The sequence below is a fragment of the Equus caballus genome, chromosome 2 (genome assembly GCF_041296265.1).
Source record: "Equus caballus isolate H_3958 breed thoroughbred chromosome 2, TB-T2T, whole genome shotgun sequence".
NCBI lineage: Eukaryota > Metazoa > Chordata > Mammalia > Perissodactyla > Equidae > Equus > Equus caballus.
Window position 1 is genome coordinate 32,833,284 of NC_091685.1, and position 14,344 is coordinate 32,847,627.

Below are 14,344 nucleotides of genomic sequence, written 5' to 3' on the forward strand. Positions count from 1 at the left end.
CTTTCAAGCAAGACACTTCTCTCTGTGGATGCCTCTTTTGTAGAATGTGGTTAATAATACCAGCCGATCTCATAGGGCACTGTGCAGGCTCGTCCCTGTAGTGCACAGCTCCTTGAGCTCAGAAGAGGGGTAGTGAAATGGAGCTTTGTGTTGTACGCATTAAACATCTCCCCTGAACAATGAGTCTTCTGATTCTGCTAACTTTGGACAGAGTTTGCATTGTCTTTTGAGGAAAATGAATGTATCATTTAGTCAAAAAGCTGTAAAAATACATAGGCTCTTTCCCTTGCTCTCTTCCTCAGAGCCCTATGAATTTGTCTCTCTTGAGTGGCTGCAGAAGTGGTTGGATGAATCGACGCCCACCAAGCCTATCGATAATCACGCTTGCCTGTGTTCCCATGACAAACTTCATCCTGATAAAATATCGATCATGAAGAGAATCTCTGAGTATGCGGCTGACATTTTCTACAGTCGATATGGAGGAGGACCAAGACTAACTGGTAACTCAAGATGTCTTCTCTGCGTAGAAAGAGAGTAATGCATTAACTCCTCATTAGGTCATTTAACCATGCCAGACACTACAAATGATCCTTACACTTTGCAAAATGGATTTGCTAAATAAAGAAGTTAAGCAGCATTATACATGGTATATTTATAATGTTACAAAGGAAACTGATGTTGCTCATTGAGATTTGTTGTTGTTCTCTTCCCTCTTGAAACAGACAAAATAAGATACTTTTGAGAAAACCATATGGGTAGTATTTTGCTACTTTATACAATATTCTTCAGAATACTTGAAGAGTACAAGTCTTATGCCTCTCTGCTATGGTGACTTCCTAATGGTGTGAGATCTGTAGATTGTTACTCAGTTTATGAAAGAAAGCTACTTGATTCTACCCTGAATACCTGTAACCACATAATTAATATCCGTAGTCTGTTTGGTTCTTTTTGCCTCTCTTTGAAACATTTTTCTTTTTAATGAGCAACTGGCAACACAGGCCTCCTCCAATCTATAGATGAGCCTAAAAACAAAGTTGCATGACCATCATCACCACCCCCTTTTCCCTAAATAAGTGCTATTGTGTACACAACTTACTGCATAAAAGCTGGCATTTAACTACATGATCTAGGCCTTCTCTTGTACACGTCTGGAGTTTTTCTTTCTAAATTGTTTTTTTTTTTTTGGAGGAAGATTACCCCTGAGCTAACATCTGCTGCCACTCCTCCTCTTTTTTGCTGAGGAAGACTGGCCCTGAGCTAACGTCCGTGCCCATCTTCCTCTACTTTACATGTGGGATGCCTCGTTCTGCTTCGGCAGCCTGGGGTTCGCTGGTTTGGATCCCGGGTGCGGACATGGCACTGCTTTGCAAAAGCCATGCTGTGGTAGGCGTCCCACATATAAAGTAGAGGAAGATGGGTGTAGATGTTAGCTCAGGGCCAGTCTTCCTCAGCAAAAAGAGAATTGGCAGTGGTTAGCTCAGGGCTAATCTTCCTCCAAAAAAAAAAAAAAAAAGTGGGACGCCTGCCACAGCATGGCTTGCCAAGCAGTGCCATGTCCTTATCCAGGGTCCAAACCAGCGAACCCTAGGCTGAAGTGGAACACATGCACTTAACTGCTGTGCCACCAGGCCGGCCCCTAAATTTCTGTTTTTGATTCGTAATCACTAAATTATGCAATAAGAAGATCTTTCAAAGAATCAACATTTCATGTGATTCCTAGAACTGTGTGTTTTAAATCGGGCCGTTAGGGGCTGGCCCCGTGGCCGAGTGCTTAAGTTCGAGCGTTCCGCTTCAATGGCCAAGGGTGTCGCTGGTTCGGATCCTGGGCGTGGACATGGCACTGCTCATCAAGCCATGCCGAGGCGCCGTCCCACGTGCCACAACTAGAAGGACCCACAACTAAAAATACACAACTATGTACCGGGGGGCTTTGGGGAGAAAAAGGAAAAAATAAAATCTTTAAGTCAGGCCCTTGATTTTTCTTTTCCCTTTAGTGTTCTGTGCTTTGAGGTGTTCCAATAGTTGTTAACCCACACGAAGCTCTTAAACATTACATTTATGTCAGATACGTTGACTACCCCTCCCCCTTTAGAGCCTGAATTATTTGATTATAGTGTTGTAAACTTTGCATATAAACTTTGTAAAATACCATATTTTGTGGTGTAGTTTTAGCGTATTATATTTTGCCTCTTACTCTTTTTCTGTTCTTTCTTCTTCTTCTCCCCAGAGCTCCCCAGTACATAGTTGTATACATTTTGCTTGTAAGTCCTTGCTTGTGGTGTATGGGACACCACCTCAGCATGGCTTGATGAGTTGTGCTAGGTCCGTGCCCAGGATCCGAACCGGCAAAACCTTGGGCCGCCAAAGCAGAGTGCGTGAACTTAACCACTTGGCCAGGGGCCTGGCCCCATTTCCTCTTATTCTTTGTGCAGATAACAATGTTGCTGTCTTGATATTTATATTACAAAAATCATTTAGGATATATTCCAAATTTGCTATGTTGTCAAAAGGTGTGACTTTAGTTTAGAATTCTTCTGTGTTTTGTGAAGTGCTGAAAACGTTTTCCTAGCAGGACACCTGTGTGTGAATAAACTGTTTCCTTTCATTCTCTCTCGCCTCTAGTGAAAGCCCTGTGTAAGGAATGTGTGGTAGAACGTTGTCGTGTGTTGCGTCTGAAGAACCAACTAAATGAAGATTATAAAACTGTTAATAATCTGCTAAAAGTAACAGTAAAGGGGTATGTTACACAGTGTATATTGTTTATGATAAGCTAAAAAAATTTCAAGAGGTAGTAACCAAGTAGTTTATTATTATTTATGGATAATAGGGAGTTGGGATTTTTAGAAGAAAGAAGGGTGATGAAGTGGATGGCAGAGCCAGATTAAATTTTGCAGTCGCTGCCTCTGTGGCCAAGATAAAGAAAGCTGAGTCACAGGCTTTGCGCTGTATTCCATCCATTAGCAGGGTGGAAGCAGAGACGTGGATCTGAGGCCTGACCAAACCAAGGCACAGTGGTAGCCTGTGTTCTGGCTTGGGGTTATAGAAAGCTTATGTTGGGAAATCATCCTTGCAGGCCTGGGGGTGTCCTCTTTAGAGAGGGTGAAGTAAGTGTGTTAACAATTGATACCCAGTGGAGCGTCCTTGTCAGAAGCATCCAGGGTACTTGGAATATGTCAAACACCCCACCTCCCCCAGAGTACCTCTGGACTCGGGAACCAGTAGAATCAGATGGCGTTTGTTCTGTCTGTGTTTAGTTTCAGTTGTATGTTTCCCAAAGATTTTTTAGAAGGCTACTGAGTCCCCTGAACGTGCGTCTGTGTGTAGACATGGACGGATATGTGAGTGCCTGTGTGTGCGCTGAAAGGCACAGCTGCGTGAAGTTGTGAATAGTAATCAAGTGGAAGAAAGTGGCCAGTTGATTGGTGTGATTGGTGTGAATGTAAATGAGGGTTGGGAGAGACAGGGTAAGATTGAGGATGGAAATACATGTTTGGTACCTGCAATTCAGTAGTGAGGAGTAAAAATGGCCACGGTTAGGAAGCGGGTTAAAAAAACTGTGTGTACAGCAGCAGATGTTGAATGTTTATCATTCATTGTGCTCGTGGCCTTTACAAGGAGAGAGGGAGGAGGATGTCAGGAAACATCACTTGAATGATTTCATATTCTCTCTGTTCCTCAGCAATGATGGATTTTGGGTGGGAAAATCCTCCTTGCGCAGCTGGCGCCAGCTAGCTCTGGAACAATTAGATGAGCAAGATGGTGACGCAGACCAAAGCAATGGGAAAATGAACGGCAGCACGTTGAATAAAGGTAATGTTTAAAAGCTTCGTGTAGATGCTTGCGAATTACACCACAAAATTGCAAACACTCCTTTTTAGTCGAATTGTTTCATTCCCATCCGTGTAATTTTAAAGACAATTTTTATTAAACCTAAAGCTCTCAAAACTGTCTCAGAACAAATACAAGATTTTTGAGCTATTGAAATTGAGCAAAGGTTCAGCAGCTCATAATGAGAAATTCTTTATAACCTGTCATAGTTTGGGCTCAGGGTCTCTCTAGTTAATCATGTGCAAAATTAATTTTAATTTTTCTCCATACTAAAATGTTTAAGAAAGGTAAGTGCTGCAAATTGCAGTTTATGGTAAGCTCAGTACATTGCAGTTACAGACTATCTGCCACGCTTACAGGCTGCCTTTGGCAAGTAAATGAGCTTGTGCTTCTGCACTTTCTCATCCAGGAGAGAAGGCAGCTTTTAAATAGCTTTTTGCTTATAAATTCTTCTGAGTTTCCTGAGTTTTCTGAAGCTATGGTTTCAAATAGGAAATTATGTTAATGTAAGTCAAGCACTAAATTTAATTTTATAATCAGTGTTTTTTAAGCTATCAAGGGAAATTAATGCACAGAAACTATTTTTAGATTTAAAATGGAAACTAGTGGTTTGATCCGTTTACTAATTCAAAGGTGCCATTAACAATCCATAAGCAATTATTTCACTTAATTTTCTTATCTCCAAATATTAGTATTTACCTACATATGTAGTTTTTATCATTTTAATGTTTTTAACATTTTTGCTGAAATATTCTGTATTTTCTGACTCAAGCGTTTTATATCATTTCATTTTATTTGTTGTGGATCTTCCCATATCAGTACTTTTTGAGAAAATAAAAACACCAAAGCCACAGTTAGTTTTAAGGTGTGATTTTTAACATTTTCAAATGTGAAGATGTTTTTTCTTTTGGTTAAAATATTTTGTTGTGCTGTGTAATTCATGAACTTAACATTAGTTGTAATTTTGTTGTCCTGCCATTTAAAAACCATACTTTTAGTGGTGTCATGTGACCCAGTGTGTTAAGTATTTATTTGGTGCTTATTTAATTAAGCCTCTTTATATATCAGTGACCCTTGATTTTAAGTAAAGTTGGTTGCCATAACAGAGAGTGCCTTGATGTTGTCCTAGCTTAAAAATATTTTTCATGGGGCTGGCCCCGTGGCCGAGTGGTTAAGTTCGCGTGCTCCGCTGCAGGTGGCCCAGTGTTTCGTCGGTTCGAATCCTGGGCGCGGACATGGCACTGCTCGTCAGACCACGCTGAGGCAGCGTCCCACATGCCACAACTAGAAGGACCCACAACGAAGAATATACAACTATGTACTGGGGGGCTTTGGGGAGGAAAAAGGAAAAAAATAAAATCTTTAAAAATATATATATATTTTTCATGTTGCTTTCAGAGTAATATGCTCCTCTTCTCCCCCTTCCTCCATTCAAAGATTTTAAAAGCTTGAAACAGTACAGAAGTAACAAAGCAAAACCTGAAAGCCCTTCCACCAGATACAATCACTGCAAACAGTAGCTTTTTATTTTTTTACTTTTAAAAATTATTTAATTTTTTATTTATTTTATTTATTTATTTTTTTAATTTATTGTTTGTTTGTTTTTTAAAGATTTTATTTTTCCTTTTTCTCCCAAAGCCTCCTAGTACATAGTTGTGTAATTTTTTTTAGTTGGGGGTCCTTCCAGTTGTGGCATGTGGGACACCACCTCAGCATGGCCTGATGAGCATGCCATGTCTGCGCCCAGGATTCGAACTGGTGAAACCCTGGGCTGCTGAAGCAGAGCGTGCAAACCTAACTACTCGGCCATGGTGCCGGCTCCTATTTTTTATTTTATTTTATTTTTTGAGGATGATTCGCCCTGAGCTAACATCTGCAGGCAATCCTCCTCTTTTTTGCTGAGGAAGACTGGCCCTGAGCTAACATTCGTGCCCATCTTCCTCTACTTTATATGTGGGACGCCTACCACAGCATGGCGTGCCAAGCGGTGCCACCTTTGCACCCGGGATCTGAACTGGCGAACCCTGGGCCACTGAAGCGGGACGTGTGCACTTAACCGCTGCACCACTGGGCTGGCCCCAACAGTAGCTTTTTATAATGGCACTTGTATGGGCACAGTTGTGCATTCTTCCTCTGTCAAAGTGCACGATTCATTTTACTTAGTGGTTGCATTTCGTTGTGTGGATGTATTGTGTTTATTTATGTGTTCTGTTTCAGTTTTTTACCATTGTTATATAAGCACAGATGCAGTAAGCATCCTTGTGTGTCCTTGTACCTGCACCTTTGCATAATTTTCAAATTATTTCCGAAAAATAAATTCCTAGAGGTTGCTGGGACAGAGAATTATACGCATTTATAATTGCCACATATTGATAAATTTCCTCCAGAAAGTGTATTGGGAGCTTGTTTCTGCATTCTTTTGTCAACATAAAGAGTACACCAGTCACATCAATTTTTATCAGTTTGATATACGAAAAATGACTTAGCAGTGTCAGGATTTATGGATGGCTTTCAAAATTCTCGTTGAGGTTGATCATCGTTGTGTATTTGAGAAGTTATTTGTATGTGTGTGTGACAGAAGAGATGGAGCCATCTGGTCATGTCCTTCACTTGCCTATTCTCTACTTGAGCTTTTTACATGGTTAGGAAATATTCTTTATATATATTAAGTATATTAAAAATGTGTTATGTACTTAATCTGGTAAACCCGTGGATAACTATTCTAATCTCCTGACTTAACACTTCTTTTATTCAATCATGTTGCTGGTACACACAACTGCAAATTGATGGTGACATGGTGTAGATGAGTAGGAGAAGAAGATACTGGAAGAGAAATATTAACAGGAAAAGCAAAGTCTTATTATGTATGTTTGACGTTAAAGGTTAAGTCCTTATTGCATTTGCCTCTAAAGCTTTCTTTTCAACCCCTAAAAGAATAGGTAGGTGCAAATGACATGACATGTCAGTGATTAACTTGGTTTATGACACAGTATTCTGAGAACCTTGACTAGAATTAATGGAAGGATATGTAAATTATTTTTCAGTTTGAAAAAAGGCACATCTTCTTGCATAACCTAAATCTTTAAAAAGTAAAACTGCCATTCAGATATTTTTCTTCCCTTTTAAGGGAAAGAAATATAACACTTCTTGGGAGAACGGTGTAGGAATCACTTGGGTCTAATTTTTAGATTCTGTTTTAAAGTTTTCTTTGTTCAGAATTGTGCGGCGTAATATCTCTGCTACTTTGAACTTTAAATACAACAGCCAGAGCAGTTATTATCTTCATTTCTTTTGATTAGATGAATCAAAGGAAGAAAGAAAAGAAGAAGAAGAGGAATTAAATTTTAATGAAGATATTCTGTGTCCACATGGTAAGCTGGAAGCATAGATTTTCCGTTGTTAGTGTGACTTTAGCATCTCATAAATATTGTCTTAAATGTTTTGCTCTTTCTCTTAGGTATTAGGCCCTAATATGGCGGCCATGATGGAGTGACTGGTTTTCTAAACTGTACTTGTTTTGGATATTTTTAACTATTAGCTCTTACCATCTGCTTTCATGCCAGCACCCCGCACACCTTTTCTCCCTCCTCCCCAAAAAAAGATTTGCCCATATTTAGAGGAGAAGAAATTTTTTGTCACTTGTCACATTGAAGGGCTTTCTAAGTTTGATGGGAAGAATTTCACTTATTTCTCATGACTGTATTTGTCTAATTTGAACACTTTGAGAACAGTGTTTGCGTATTTCTTATTATTAGGGCTATTTCTGGTATAGATTCTTAGATAATTATCAACTAGCAGCTGTGTAATATATACTCTTAATAATTTCAGAATCCTTATTAATCCAATGTATTTGTTTATTATGTTTTATTTGGTCTTCATGAGTGCTCACTTCTCTCTTTTTTTTTTTTTTTTTAAGATTTTAAAATTTTTCCTTTTTCTCCCCAAAGCCCCCCAGTACACAGTTGTATGTTTTTAGTTGTGGGTCCTTCTAGTTGTGGCATGTGGGACACCGCCTCAACATGGCTTGATGAGTGGTGCCGTGTCCGCGCCCAGGATTCGAACTGGCGAAACCCTGGGCCTCCAAAACAGAGCGCACAAACTTAACCACTCAGCCACGGGGCCGGCCGCAAGTGCTCACTTCTAATAAACTTGCAAGTTTACATATGAGACATGATTTTCCTTTCTATTAGAACTCTGAAATTCAAACAAGCATCTACTTCTCAAAACCTTCTACTGGTGTAAGTCCCTCTATCCTGAGAAAAACTGGACCCAGAGAAGTTTGGATGGCAGTGGTTAAAACTGTTCAGCTACATCTGTGCATTTCTTGTTGTGTGCTAATATATTGCTAATACTCAGGATTCTTGTCTGTCCTAATAAATTCCTAATTTTAGTTCTTACTTCATCAATTCATTGTGAACCAGGACATGATGTCTCTCACTTATCCTTGTGCACACTAAGCACTTTTGTATCAGGGTCCTTGGTGACACTGGTGATAATAGTTGCAACTTAACTGGTACTTCATACTGATCTTCCTGGACATTAGCTCATTGCACCTCACTGGCTGGGTGGCATTCTCATTTCCTGGCCACACAACTAGGAAGGGGAGGGAGTCATCTTGGGATGTGGATTTGGCTCTCTGTGGTCCCAAGCCCATCTGCCCTTCCCATCGCATCACCCTGCCTTCTGGTTTGTCCCCTTGACACTAATAGTGTACAGTAGGAGCACAAATGTGGGAGAAGATGTGACCTCCTGATTGGTAGACAGATTAAGTAAATAAAGGACGGTGAAGTAAATAGCTGAAAGATGCTTTCATATCAACATATCAGCTTTTTTTTTTTCCTGCTTTTTCTCCCCAAGTCCTCCCATTACATAGTTGTATATTTAGTTGTGGGTCTTTCTAGTCATGGCATGTGGGATGCCGCCTCAGCGCGGCCTGACAAGCGGCGCCATGTTCACGTCCAGGATCCGAACCACTGAAACCCTGTGCCGCCAAAGTGGAGTGTGCAAACTTAACCACTTGGCCATGGGGCCAGCCCCTCAACTCTTTTATTTTACCTTCATGGCAGAGTGTGGACATGGGATAAGTGCTTCCATTTTGAGAGTTGAGGAATCTGTAGCAGAATACTAAGTTTCGTGCTCGGTGCTGCCCAGCTGGTTGAAACTGTGCCAGAACTCCGATTGTATCTTCCTCCTTCACTCCCTGACTTTTGCTCTGTCCTCCCACCTCTTGTCTCATCTTGTCATTTCAGTGGTACAGTTTTGACTAGGAAGCGTTGCGGAGCTGAATGTGATTTCAGGGCTCGTGCTTCACTCAGCCCGTCAGGAATTGTACACGGGAGCTGTTTTTTAGATCTTTAGCTTGATCTGCAACTCTGGCATTTTGTTGCCATACTTTATCTAGTATTTAAAAAGAATAGTTTTTGACTATTGTTTCTGTGGACATCACTTGTCAGTGTACCGTGACCATGGAGGTGAGATGCAGGATACTGGACCTTGCTTAGAAACCCACTTCACCTGTTAGGTTTTATTAAACCTTGTTCCTGAGGTTTGGTGGTGGTGGTAGTAATAGTGCTGATGCTAGTGGACATTTATTGAACGTTTACCATGTGCCTGCTGGTTTTCTAAGTGTATCAACAACCCTGAGAAGTAGGTATTATTATCATATCCACTGTACTGATGAGTAAGTAAACTGAGGCACAGAGAGGTGCGAGTCATTTGCTCAGGGTTACCACTCTTGATAGATAGTTTTGCCTAGATATATAATTGTTTGAAATTATGTGTCTTCGGAAATTTGAAGGATTTGCTCTTTCAGTATCCTGTTTGTCCAAAGCCATTCTTTGTAGGTAATTTTTTTTCCCTTCCATTTCTGGCAGCTTGTAAGATCTTTGTCTCCATTGTTGTGACATCTCACGTTGACCTGCCCTCGTTTATTATGCAAGGTGCTCTGTGGGGCCGCATGCATGTAGGAGGGCTAATGACTGCGAGCTTTGTAGTTAGGGGCCCTGGCTGGGCTGTTCCACTGGGAATTTCCAATGTCAGTATCTGCTCATGGGCTGCTCACATTTCTCCATAAGCATCTTCATTCTCTTGCCTGGAAAATACAGACCTGGCTGCCACTGTTCTGGGGTTGTACAGAGAAGAGGGCTTGGGAGTCTCCACATTCTGTGTGCAAACAGTGACTTGTCACGATCTCAGCTCATTACCTCATTTGTCTCTGCCGTGTGTCCCCAGCACAGAGGGCTTCGGTTTTGTGTTGTCGGAGAACCTTGTGGTCTTCTGTGAGCAGAGGGGGCAGTTATTGGTAGGGTGGAGAGGAGGGGACTGAGAATTTTAACTGCCTCTTAAGTAGACTTTTAGTCCATTCCCCTATTTTTTAAAACCCTACCTACACTTCCGGGTGCCCCCGATTCCTGGGCCTGGGTGGCAGTTCTGCAGTGTAGTAAATCTGGTTACTTCTTGACTTTTGCCAATTTAGAATTTGTTTTTCTTGTGTCTCCTCCCTCTGCTTTTAAGCTTCTAAAATTTTTGTTACTATTGTCCCTCTCTGTTCTCTTTATCCATCATTATGGTTTTATATCTTTTAAAAAAAATCACTTTCCTGTGGTCTAATGGTGTTTCAGGAGGCGCTTGAAAGTCAATGCAGTTTTAAAACATTTTTATCTGGAAGTCCTTGTTTTGAATTTTCATATTTTTATAACAAAATCTGAATGTATTTCTAAAGCCTTGTATAGATTTATTATGTCACAGATTTTATGTGCATTAATGACTGGATTACATCCCATTAGAAGATTTACTGCTACCGTAGAGCTCAGCATTTATTGCAGGTGTTATGTATGCATCAGGCTTTCTCATCCACTTCATTTTATCTTCATTTAAGTGGGTAACCTTCCTATAATCTACCTTGTTTGTTACACTTAGTTTGCTTAGCAGTTGAGCAGTCTTTCATTTTTTGTTTTTTACAACTTCTGCAGATGTTTTGTGGCCCACATTATTAGAGTTGGAACTAGATTTCAGGGTGGGAGGGTGTTTATTCAGTGTAAACCCATCGTTAACTAGATTTCTGTTTTACCGGAACACTCTTTGGGGGTTAGATTATCCGCTTACGTTTGGTGAATTAAACCTCTCTTGGCTGGTTTGGTCTTGTATTGGGAGATGTTGCTCACAGGGTGAATTCAGTTGATTGGCTTTCTCTTTTTGAATTTAAGAAACAATGTTCTTTATTGCAGGATACAGGTCTAATTTAAAAAAATTCATGTCACAAGTAAAAGTTAATTATTGTGAGGTCATAAACAATATTCAGATATATTAAATCATGGTAGTTATTTAAATAATATGAAACTAAATAGAAACATGGCTAGGAAATAAAGTGGAGGGAGGGCCTTGTATTTTTTACCAATTAGACTGCAGTAAAATGACTTACTAAAATGCCTTTCTGATTTCAGAAATAAATTTGGGTTGTTCTTTTCTAATCATATGAGTAATACATATCCAACGTCAAAGCCAGTTGCTAAGTAAAAGTACCCCCACGCCAAAACCAGGCAGCGCATCCATAGTGTCTGTAGAATCCTGTTAAAACGTGTGTGTTTATATTGTTGTTTCTTTCATTCTCTTTCCTTTTCTGAACCAAATTGGATTATACCACGTACATACAGAGGAAGAGTCCTTTAAAAAAAAAATTAAAAAAGGAAACTGATTTAAAATTATAGTTGCCTTGGAGTTTTTTCTAAATCAGGTCATGAAAGTCTCTCTTAATCTTTTTTATGGCTGCATTATATTTCACTATAAAGATGTACTAAATTAGGATTGGATAATCTAATTAACCTTTAAAAAATAAATTCTGTAATTGTGTCTGAGTATAGACATGTTGGAATAAATTTTCATAGCCTCAGGAAATTTAAGTTAACAGCTTACTCAGAAAGAAAGTTAATTTTTACATTGTGACCTATTTTCTCTGGTAGTAAGTTTTTTTAAAGCAAAGTAATCTTTTTCGGGGATTATTCAAAGCTCAGTAAGAGGTGAAAGGTGGAAGTTAAGAAGATGCATTTTGGGGTATTAGAAATAGCCCAGCTTCATTATTCACCAGCTGTGGTGACCCTGGGGATGTTAATTTCTCTGATCCTCAGTTTTATGTAAAGCGCGTAAAGCAGAGAATGGTGATACTGTGTTTAGAAAGCCCCTGGCTTTATTACTCTTAATAAACATGGAGGTGCCTTGCCCGGGGGGTGGAAACAAATGCACGGCTTTGGAAATTTGCAGATGGTTTTCTGGGTGATGACTTAGAGATGTTACATGAGTGCAGTTCACTAGTTTATCAGTTGGGGACAACTGAAACAATAGAAAATAGAACTAGGGATGGAGTGTGTAAACAGTGAACCTCGGAGGGGCTGCTGAGATTGCAGCGTGCTGCTGTCTGGGTGTCCTGGGATCTCCTGGGAAGAGGAATGGCGGTGGTGACGAGTAGTACTCTTGTTCTCTTCTGGGATTTTTAAAGATTCACGGGCACAGGGGTGATGACAGTAGTAACAGCAAACCAATTGGATCTTGACCAGAGATCGTTTTCCGAGTGAACAGCAGATTGCTTTACTGCTTAACTTTGAGTTGGTAACTTAAGAGAATGGACCTGAGAAGTTTGGACACAGCCTTGAAAATACCATTTCAGTTCGGGATGGTTTCAGTAAAGCAACACAGTCAATGGGGAGGAAATAAAGTCTGCAGGAAATTGTGACATTTGATTGTGGGCGTGGCTGAAATGCTTTCGAACAACCCCAGCCGTGGCACAGAGACGCCAGGGTCCCTAGAAGCCGTTTTCCTGCTGCCCTCGCTGGCGGGGAGACAGGAAATGCATGGGTCCCGGCTCTGTGTGCTTCTTTTTTTAAGATTGCCACCTTAGCTAACATCTGTTGCCAATCTCCCTTTTTTTTTCTTCTTTTTCTTCTTCTTATCCCCAAAGACCCCCAGTACATAGTTGTACTTTTCAGTTGTAGGTCCTTCTAGTTGTGGCATGTGGGACGCCCCCTCAGCATGGCCTGACAAGCGATGCCGTGTCTGCATCCAGAATCCAAACCAGTGAAACCCTGGGCCGCCAAAGCACAGCTCTCGAGCTTAACACTCAACCACAGGGCCGGCCCCTCCGTGTGCTTTTATCTCCGGATTTTCAACTGCAGACCTAGATTAAGGTTGTAAAGGAACGGCTGGCTCCTTAGAATTAGATGAAATTAAAAACTTGGAGGTTTTTGAAACTAAGGAAAGAGAGAGAGAATTAGAGTACCTTAGAAAAGAAGGAAAAGAGCACCTAGAAATTCTTAAGTTTGAGAAATAGGAAATAGAGTTTTGGAGGCTATATATTGGCTTTTTTTAAATTGAGGTCCTAATAGCTTAGAACATTGTGAAATTTCAGTTGTATATCAATATTTGTCATACACCATGTAGGTGTGCCCCTGCACTCCTTGTGCCCACCCTCCGCCCTCTTTCCTGCTGGTAACCACTAAATTGTCGTCCTTGTCCGTAAGTTTGTTTATGTTCCACATATGAGTGAAATCGTATGGCACCTGTCGTTCTCTATCTGGCTTATTTCGCTTAACATAATGCCCTCAAAGTCCATCCATGTGGTTGGGAATGGGACAGTTCTGTCGTTTTTCCCAGCTGAGTAGTATTCCATTGTATATGTATGTCACATCATCTTTTTCCAATCATCAGTCCTTGGGCACTTGAGTTGCTTCCATGTCTTGGCTATTGTGAATAATGCTGTAATGAATATAGAGGTGCATAAGTTTCTTTGAATTGTTGCTTTCAAGTTCTTTGGATAAATACCGAGTCGTGGGATAGCTGGGTCATAGGCTATTTCTATTTTTAATTTATTTTTTTATTTTTTTATTATTTTTTTAAAGATTTTTATTTTTTCCTTTTTCTCCCCAAAGCCCCCCGGTACATAGTTGTATCTTCTTCGTTGTGGGTCCTTCTAGTTGTGGCATGTGAGATGCCGCCTCAGCGTGGTCTGATGAGCAGTGCCATGTCCGCGCCCAGGATTCGAACCAACGAAACACTGGGCCGCCTGCAGCGGAGCGCGCGAACTTAACCACTCGGCCACGGGGCCAGCCCCTCTATTTTTAATTTTTTGAGGAATCTCCTTACTGTTTTCCACAGTGGCTGTACCAGCTTGCATTCCCACCAGCAGTGGATGAGGGTTCCCTTATCTCCACAGCCTCTCCAACATTTGTTGTTTTTTTAATACTGACTTTTTTGTTCAAATATAATTTTTTTGTTTTAACGCAGGGGAGTTATGCATATCTGAAAATGAAAGGCGGCTTGTCTCTAAAGAGGCTTGGAGCAAACTGCAGCAGTACTTTCCAAAGGCTCCCGAGTTCCCAAGTTACAAAGAATGCTGTTCGCAGTGCAAGGTACTGAGCGCTGTGCCGACGGCGGGGAGCTCGCGTGCCTCCGCCCTGCACTGAGTCCCCGGGACAGTGAACACTGTGCTTTAATGGGGGTGCAGGGGGAGGCACGTCCCGTGCTGTCA

At 40.8% G+C, this 14,344-nt stretch overlaps 1 protein-coding gene across 4 annotated transcripts in view; it reads left to right on the forward strand.

Moving 5' to 3' along the window:
* USP48 (ubiquitin specific peptidase 48) overlaps positions 1-14,344 on the forward strand; it is an 88,326-nt gene that overhangs the window by 53,059 nt on the left and 20,923 nt on the right. For 3 of the 4 annotated variants that reach the window (XM_003364443.5, XM_005607376.4, XM_023635565.2), the window contains 5 exons: positions 303-500; positions 2,623-2,737; positions 3,680-3,810; positions 7,128-7,199; positions 14,101-14,225. In XM_003364443.5, the coding sequence (XP_003364491.1) occupies positions 303-500; positions 2,623-2,737; positions 3,680-3,810; positions 7,128-7,199; positions 14,101-14,225 (641 nt within the window). Of the gene's footprint in view, positions 1-302; positions 501-2,622; positions 2,738-3,679; positions 3,811-7,127; positions 7,200-14,100; positions 14,226-14,344 lie in introns of those variants that run through there. The other variant, XR_011436525.1, reaches the window with a different exon arrangement.